The sequence below is a fragment of the Bactrocera latifrons genome, unplaced genomic scaffold (assembly GCF_001853355.1).
Source record: "Bactrocera latifrons isolate USDA-ARS-PBARC rearing strain unplaced genomic scaffold, ASM185335v1 scaffold_347, whole genome shotgun sequence".
NCBI lineage: Eukaryota > Metazoa > Arthropoda > Insecta > Diptera > Tephritidae > Bactrocera > Bactrocera latifrons.
This window is the reverse complement of record NW_017536987.1, coordinates 94,617-103,639: the sequence shown is the minus strand read 5'-3', so window position 1 is coordinate 103,639 and position 9,023 is coordinate 94,617. Positions and strand designations below refer to the sequence as shown.

The window sequence follows — 9,023 nt, the reverse complement described above, 5'->3', positions numbered from 1 at the left end:
TCACAAACACCTAAGGTGCTATTGAAGCCATTTCCCTCGCCGCATTCCTTCTCCACCAGTTTTCCGTTCGAACATTCATAATATTTGTCACAATTATCGGGGTAGTTTGGGAACGGTATCAATTCACCTTCCTTATAACCACCAGGGCAATCGCAAGTTGCTTCCGTAGCGGGTGTCGTAACTTCGGAACATTCAGTAGTGGCAACTGGCCAACAGATATGGTCAACATCGGGTTCACAAACACCTAAGGTGCTATTGAAGTCATTTCCTTCGCCGCATTCCTTCTGCTCAAGTTTTCCGTTCGAACATTCATAATATTTGTCACAATTCTCGGGGTAGTTAGGGAACGGTATCAATTCACCTTCCTTATAACCACCAGGGCAATCGCAAGTTGCTTCCGTAGCGGGTGTCGTAACTTCAGTACAATCTATTGATGGCGTGGATTCAGTGGTTGATTCTGTTGTCTCAGTAGTAGGTGTTGCAACTTCAGTACACTCTGTTGATGGCGTGGATTCAGTGCTTTCGCTAATGCATTCAGTCGTTGATTCTGTTGTCTCGGTAGTGGAACACTCGGTTGTAACTGGTGAACACTCGCCTGGTAAACAACTGTTTTCAATCGAACTGAAATAACTGCCTTCTGGACAATATTGCTGGATTGGCTTTGCGGAARCACAGATGTAATAACTGTAGCAATCTTTTACATCTTGCACAAACTCTCCATCTTTTTTGCCTACGCATAAGTTCTCCCAGCAAAACTGTCCATCTGGATCAGGCAGACAAATCCTTTTGGAACGATTAAAATAGCTGCCACTACCGCACTCTTGTTCAATTGTCTCGCCCGCAGCACATACATAAAATGAAGAACAAGAAGATTCATTGGGCAAATAGGTGCCATTATTTTCACCAATACACTTATTTTGCCAACATTCAGAGTTAGTGTCTGGTATGCATGTTCTAGTCGGAGAATTGAAGCGACTTCCAACATCGCAAACTTGTGGATAAGCTTCATTTTGGTTGCAAATATAGAAATTACGACAGTATCCAGGTTGATCAAGATAAACACCAGAGGTTTCATTAGCACATACGTTAATATTCTAAAAATGTATTTAAACGCGCAGGTTAAGGTCAGTGGGATTCCACTTTTATTTAAAAGAGGAAATTTTGAAAAACTTACCGCATCTAAAGACATGGCTAGTGTCAATTTGCAAAGACCCTCGATGTAATTTGAGCATTTTCCTGTCTTCGAATTATATACCTTGCCTACGGCGCAAACTACTTCTCTCTTTACACTCCTATTCGTACAACGATAGTAGCGAGTGCAATCGGTAGGATCCGGCCAGTGAAGTGCCAACTTACGAGACTTACGGTACTTACACTCTGCATCAGCTGCATAACAAAGTGCAGCTGTGGTCAATAAAACCACAGCGGTGAGAGTAACTACGAGATTCAAATTAGTTTATTTGTTATTAGCATTGTATGAATACATGTGAACATTCATATTAACAAATTATAGTTAAATTAAGGAACAGTAGTTTGACTTACCGTTCATTCTAAGTGTAGTTKGTGAAGTTTTTTAGTTACAATTTTTAAATGTCCTCTCACTAGTTTTTAAAAGTACTTGTAACAATACCGAATCACTTGCTTAAATAAGACTCTATCGTCGTTTTATTAAATTTTAGATCATTTTATACCTAAATTTCGTTTATGAATTGACACTTCAATACAATTTATTTACAACTTGTTACTACAGTAATTTTACTTGTTTAAAATTTTATCTAATTCTAGATCATGTTCATACAAATGTTTCTTAATTGATTTTTAAGTTTTTTCGCATTTTTCAGAGAAATGAACAGAGAGTGCATCATGTAGAATACCAACGTAATAGGCCACACCTTTATAAGTTATTGATGTTTTTACTTCATTGCCATTGATTGCATCGATAGCGTTATCATGATGTGATTATGAATGAATTATTCTCATTCACGTTTGCTATTGACATTGACACCTTCAACTAGATGCAACTATTGACTGCAAGACAAAAAGAGAGATGTGTGATAATCAAAGGTGATCCTGCAGCACATGCTGAAAATCCGGGATGAATCCGCAATTAGACGTAAAGGTAAAGCGACGAATTTCACCTCTGATCTTTCCATAAGGGAAGTATTGTACCATATTATGTTATGATTTCTAACCGAAAGGTTATAAAAGTGGTCTAAGAGGGGGGACATTAAAATACATGTACATTTGTAATTTTATTTTTAATTTTTGTATAAGATAATAATGTTTCAATAACAATTGATGAGTAAAAAAATATTTTCAAATATGACCGAACATATTCAAACTAATAATACCCTTTTACTAACACATTTCTTTAAAATATTTGGCAAAAACACTATACACAATTATGTACAATATAGTATATCCAAAACCTATGTGTTGTTGACTACTCAATTGAAAGTAACCTCTATTACTATAACAGGGTTTGGTCAAAAACTTTGCTTGCATTACTTTAGTAGGTTTCAATTTAATATCTACATATAACACAAAATCAATGGACGAAATATTTGCTTCTTCTTTGCTATACATATTACAAATATGTTATAAGGTTAAAAATTACTCTATTATATTAATACATAATATATAATATTAATTCGAAATTTGACACCACGATGCACCAAATTATAGTGACGCGTACACAATGCATTTGATACGTCGATTGAAAACATGATTTTCCATAAAATCTGAAAGTTCTCAGGTATTTGAGAAGCAGAATGTTAAAAGTCAGGTTTGAGAAGATACATTTTTTTTTTAGATTCTAGATAAAATTAGTGAACGAAATAACTTGCTTTCAGTTGAATTTTATATCGAAAGATATTATTATGCATAATTTTAGGCGATGGGTAAAGAAAAAAAAATTGGATCCGATTTTATACCCGAGAGAAATTTTTCAGAAAGGTATTATAACAGTGTTCATTTAATACTGGCAAAAAATAATTTTGAATCGGTTTTTTTCAAATAACAACTACATCTTTTGTGGCCGTTTGTTTTGGAATTTATTTGCATATATAATATTTGGAGTCCCACCGATGTGAGCCGGTATCAGACTACATATTTGACGTCGGTATCGATTCTTATGACTGATACACATAGAAATTTTGTTTCGCTTTGCGTCAGACATTTTGTTTGATAGAAAAGCTCGATGCGCTTGTGTGAGTACGTTCACATCGAAACGAAACGCGGCAAGGCGAAGCTAAATGTGGGGAAACTCTTATCTTTATAGGCTTCTCCCAGCAACAGTCACCAGTTATTAGAGAGAAACATTGAAAGCAAAGAACTCAATATTTGCTTCTGATTACACGCACATAAGCCTCTGTCTTTATTCTTTTAATTTCTATTCTGATGATTATGGAGCAATAATAAGCTCTGAAGTTCCTATTTCAAATCTCGGATTCGTCTTTAACAGCTATGACAAATATACGATTTCTGTTTTCTTAGAATACAATATATAGATATATACGGGTGAAAGGCAACAACGTTATTTATATACATCAATGTTATTCTCATCGTTTATCAGTTACAAATATTCCACAATGCATTCCCTATATTGGTTAAACAAAACTGAAGTATGTGTTTACATACCACAAGAAATATTATCGAAACCTTCGATTTAATATGCCAGCCACATTTATATAAATGCAGAGGATTATAAGATAATCATTAGTATCACTTGCGACGACACCCAAGAACTTTAAGGCAATTGGTAAATCAAGAAAATATTATTTTGTACAGTGTTTCAGTAAAACATGCAGCTGCTGACGTTTTTTGGGTTATGGATCGGATTAACTGTTGCTCTTAATGACATGGTAAGTATGTGATCGAAAGAACTAAAAAAAACTATGTTGATGTCAAGTACTTGATTACACTCCTTATTTTTTAATACATATATAGTTAATAAGATTTAGTTCAAAATTTGTATAATAACTTTGTATCGGATTTCAGATTGAACAACCGATAAAACATCCCGATTGCCCATTGATTGACGATCCAATGCATCCTGTACAATTGCCCCACCCTACCAACTGCAGAAAGTACTACACTTGCAAAAATAGATATGCTTACGCAATGGTTTGTGGGAATGGACTTCAATGGAATATTCTGACATATCGCTGTGATTTTCCCTCAGTTACAAAATGTTCCACTAGCATTCCCGAATCGATATATCCAACGAATCCAACCGAAAGCAGCGCATATCCCACATTGGAAAAATCCTTTTTCACATCAGACTCTGCAGACTGCAACAAGTTCTATAAGTGCATCTCAATGCGTTGTCCTTCGTACATGTATTGGAATTCTTTGCTAGAGCGATGCGATTTACCACAAAATGGGGACTGCAAAAATTCGCCACAGATATGGACACTTCCACCATATATTGATAATTTCATAGCGACCGCTGCAACTCCTCCAACAGCAGCACAAGAGGATCGAGGGCCACCTTCATATAATCCGGAATATGACACTGATAAAACCAATTTCTTACATTTATGCAATACCCCCGGAGTTGATTACGTGAGACATCCTTTTGACTGTCATAAATTTATACAATGCGATGGCTTTGCAACGGTCCAAACCTGTGGGAACGGTCTTTTCTGGAACTCAGAAGTAATGGCTTGTGATCGTTACTGCAAATAAGATTATTCCTAAATATGTTTGAGGCCCTGCATTCTTTTCTTTCTTGTGTATAAATGCATATTTTAATAAATATTCTTCTTCATCTTTATCTATGTATACGTAACATGAGCTGAGTCATCGATATTTTTGGTAATAACACTTTTGTCTAATTGTTTCCGACATGCACAACGTAATATTGGGAAATTTATACGACTAATCATGGAAAATTTTACCTTATAGAAGGTTATCCGCATTCAGCCTTTATGTATCTGTATCGATATAATTAAAAATGTTCAGTGTGCGTGTAAAGTGTGATACGGGTATCCGATGTTAGTTGGCGTCATAAATAAAACGTAAGTAGAATGAAGCAATATCTGGATTCATGATCCTCATATGCTATTCCTAATTTCCTACTCCCTTTTTTAACCACTCTGAAACACTCACAGATAGGAAAAAGTGAATCATCACATTTCAAAATATGCGATTCAATTAGTATTGTGTTGCCCAAGAACAGGACTATATCCTCCACCTTTGAATTAGATGAAAGAACGAAATCGATAGAAAAAATGTAATTAAATGCTTAAGAAGAATTGATTTAAAGTGTTTTTAGAAATAGTAGATAATAGCCTAACACTGCAGAAAGACTCTCTTGTGCATAATAAAGTCCTTATACAGAATGTAGACAAGTTCGAACATCATCTACGTCTGCATTCCATAGAATGCCGATGTGAATTCAATAAAATCATCTGGCAATACGTAGAACAAGTAAACCTCGAAATATTAGTACGACGTTCCGGGTATATTGATATTTTGCGTTTTCGTCCCCTATTAAAAGCACGTACACAACATCCCAATATCAGCAATATATGGAAAAGTAATCATTCGCAAATATGTTGTTTTGGTTGTAAATTTATCGCTACTATCAGATTATTTGTAAACAATGCTTGATTGCTTTAAATTACTCAGCATATACACTTATACTCTTACATACATAAATTCTCTTACATACAGTTATTTGAAAATATTTTTTCTATGATATTTTTTGGGCGAGTTTTTTTTTTTCCTTAAATATACATTTTGATTTTATCCTTCAAAACAAGGACCTAGATGTGAATATGGCAACGAATCAGCTACTTCACTTCCAACCGAATATACATGGAACTGTAGTCAGAACTTTGACTTGGTTTGTTTTTATTATTCTAGACACCACAAGTTGGATACGAACTATCAAACGACCAGATGTTAAACACCCCCTCAACCTCATACGATTTATGGTTACGACGTAGCTTATAAATATGTAAGTTCCCCTATGATGAGTATTATAATTTGTTGCTATATTCCCAACACATTCTTTGCTAAATTTTATAAGTAAAAAAATACATACATACAATATGTACGTATTTACGGATACATATGACTTATAAGGAAACATATACATGCATATGTTATGCATTTATATTTGAACGAATATGTAAGACGTTATAACGCAAATTTATATCAAGATTTCAGAAAGGAACGATGTAGCAGTGTGTCATTTAATGTTTTGATATGAGTATAGTGTATGCAAATATTTCCAACTTTAGCATTATGATAAGAAACTAAGAATGTTTATAAAGATTGGAAAGTATTTTACACAGCTCAATTGATGATTCGTATTTGAATATTAAAAGTCGCGTTATATAAAAATTTGACTCTTCAGGAATTTCGATAATCAACATTTATTTGGGAGAAAACATGTGGTATTTATTAGGTGTTTTGTTAAGTTTTGCATTTTTGCAAAACTCCGTTTTGTCTCGGAAACTTGATGTAAGTTATGAGTTGCTGCCTGCATGTGTGCAAATATATAATATATGTATGTATGTATATATATTTTTTGCAGCAACGAACTGATGCGGGCTTCCCGTATATCTGCAGCAATCGCAATGGTGTCACTATACYCATGCCGGGTTCCTGTACAGGTTTCTTTATTTGCGTCGATGGGAATGCTATAGCCAGCTCGTGTGGCAGCTTTTATCATTTCAATACACAAACCGGACTATGTGATCATCCGTTAAAAGCTAATTGTCAAGTTGATTTGTCACAAATCAAAAATATTACATCCACAACGAATGAAAAGAAACAAGGTACTCGTTCATCTTTACCTAAACCGAAAACACCTGCCGAAGTTGTTGCGGATCTGAGTATCGGTTCGATTTGCAAAAACTTGCCGACCGGTACGCTGTTACCAAAACCAGATTCTTGCTCACAATACTACGTGTGTATATTGGGCAGGCCCTATCGTCGTACCTGTCCCCCAATGCTTCATTTTAACGCAACAAGAGAATTATGTCAAGACCCCACAATGGCCAAATGCAGTATACAATCGAAAAAATCAACTAAGAAGGAAATCGAACTAATTAATACAGTAGCAACTAATTCAAAAAAATACGACATAGCTAATTTAGATAATCTAGGCAATACCGATAGTACGAAAATTGACACCATATGCATAATGAGCCCAAACGGTACTTTGTTCCCTTTCCAATATGACTGTAACCGCTTTATTTTCTGTATGAATCACCAAGCTTTGGTGTTGATATGTCCGGAGGGACATCATTTCAGTGTAAGAAATGGGCGTTGCGAATGGCCCTCCATTGCGAAATGCCAATCACACGATTGGTGAAGAATATATTGTGTTATCTAGGTCGGAGCGTTTAAACTACTATTTGCCATTATCATTATGTTATCGAAATAGCCATGTATTATGAAAATGAACATTTTATGAAAAATTTAAATTAATGTAATCATAAGCTGCTAGAATAACGCGACCGAGGAGCATTTTCCCAGATTCTACCTACCAGAGACACTACGTATTACGTAGCATTACTTAAAATAGTTTATACTTGAACATTACGTAATATATTCGAAAAGCTTCAGTAATATTGGGAACAATTGGTATTATTTGGTACAGTAAATAAAACACCTGACCACTATTTGATTGTTTTCGTTAATATTTTTTGTTGTTATTTTTACGCTGACTCAATCGAGTTAAAACTCTAAAGCTAATTTCTCTTTAAAGCCTCATAATTCTCCTTGCATAACCCACATATTACTGATTTGTTCTACATGCCCGTTAGCAGCTTTAAGTAAGTACACAGTAAGTACACAGTTGTATCATGTAATAATGAAGGACCCAGCATTTTGTAACAAATACAGTTTCCTTTAATTTCAAATTGATAGATATATTTAAGTATATACATGCATACATACTTATAATTTTAGTTAGAAAAACCGATTTCCTTGTTAAGTGATAAATATAGCTGAAGATACCCAATCGGCTTTGAACAGTTCAAAAAGTTTAATATTCAGATCAAATTAGTTCATATAACCATCTTCCATATTAACGCTCTCCTAATGGGTAAGAAGTCATATAAATATGTACATTTTTATTTAGACTAAAAATGCGGTATCTAAAGATCTTGGAAAAGTTTGAGAGGAAAATTTTAATTTAAATATGCTATGTTTATATAAGGTATCAAAGGGCATTGCCTTTTAGACATAATATAACGTAAGACAATAATATTCAGTTAACATCCTTCGGTATGGTAGTAAAAGAATTTAAATATGTTAGCATCCGAAACTCGTTGGCCAATCACAGACCCCCAAATTATAGTTGAACATTAATAGTGATGGGCAACTACGCTGCACTTCACACTCACACTGGCACACAATATAGTCTGTGCTGCAAGCATCAGTTTTGATAGCAAAAGAGGTGCCGTCCTGCTGGCCAACGCACCGACCTCCAGTTGCACAATGAGTTCCAGATGGTCCCGCCGACGGACCACTTGGTGGATCTTGAGGCCAGGGACAATTTACATTTCCTGGATAATCGCATTCGCCAGTTACGGAATTAAACAGCAAATTATTGGAGCAAGTAAAAACATTTTCCTTTCCACCAACACAAACCACGAATTTTTGACAATTTCCCTCCAAAATACTGTTGGAACCATCTTTTACATTACAACACAATGGATCACAATCAGGAGTGTCTTGTGTGGGTCCAGGTATTGTGAAGGTACCGTCAGTTGTGGCTATCGTTGTCTGAGCTTGTGTTGTTGTATCCCAATCTATTGGTGTTGGTGTTATCGTTTGAGCAGGGGTCAGTGGTGAATTAGGATTTGAGGTTGGTTCCGGAGTCGATGGAGTTTGCGATGGTGTTGGAGTTGGACTAGTTGTACCCCAAGCTATTGGTGTAGGTGTTAACGTTTCAGTTGGAGATGTTGATGAATTAGGATTTGAAGTTGGTTCCGGAGTCGATAGAGTTGGACTTGCTGTATCCCAAGCTATTGGTGTTGGTGTTAACGTTTCAGTTGGAG

At 35.3% G+C, this 9,023-nt stretch overlaps 3 protein-coding genes across 3 annotated transcripts in view; 2 read left to right on the top strand and 1 right to left on the bottom strand.

Annotated features, from left to right (window-relative positions):
• Positions 1-9,023, bottom strand: part of LOC108971508 — a 15,738-nt gene that overhangs the window by 4,746 nt on the left and 1,969 nt on the right. Inside the window, exons 3-5 of the mRNA XM_018937623.1 lie at positions 8,289-9,023; positions 1,175-1,437; positions 205-1,094 (exon numbers count right to left, since the gene is read on the bottom strand). Coding sequence (XP_018793168.1) covers positions 205-1,094; positions 1,175-1,437; positions 8,289-9,023 — 1,888 coding nt within the window. The remainder of the gene's footprint in view (positions 1-204; positions 1,095-1,174; positions 1,438-8,288) is intronic.
• Positions 3,711-4,792, top strand: LOC108971532 (probable chitinase 3). The gene is made up of 2 exons (XM_018937661.1): positions 3,711-3,863; positions 4,000-4,792. The coding sequence occupies exons 1-2, from the start codon at positions 3,804-3,806 to the stop codon at positions 4,687-4,689; spliced, it is 750 nt and encodes a 249-aa protein (XP_018793206.1). The 5' UTR covers positions 3,711-3,803; the 3' UTR covers positions 4,690-4,792.
• On the top strand, positions 6,326-7,596 carry LOC108971530 (probable chitinase 3). The gene is made up of 2 exons (XM_018937659.1): positions 6,326-6,474; positions 6,548-7,596. The coding sequence occupies exons 1-2, from the start codon at positions 6,403-6,405 to the stop codon at positions 7,328-7,330; spliced, it is 855 nt and encodes a 284-aa protein (XP_018793204.1). The 5' UTR covers positions 6,326-6,402; the 3' UTR covers positions 7,331-7,596.

Coding starts and splice junctions, on each gene's coding strand:
- LOC108971532 (XM_018937661.1), top strand. CDS start 3,804: ATGCAGCTGCTGACGTTTTTTGGGTTATGGATCGGATTAACTGTTGCT. Junction 3,864..3,999: donor CTGTTGCTCTTAATGACATG/GTAAGTATGTGA, acceptor ATCGGATTTCAG/ATTGAACAACCGATAAAACA.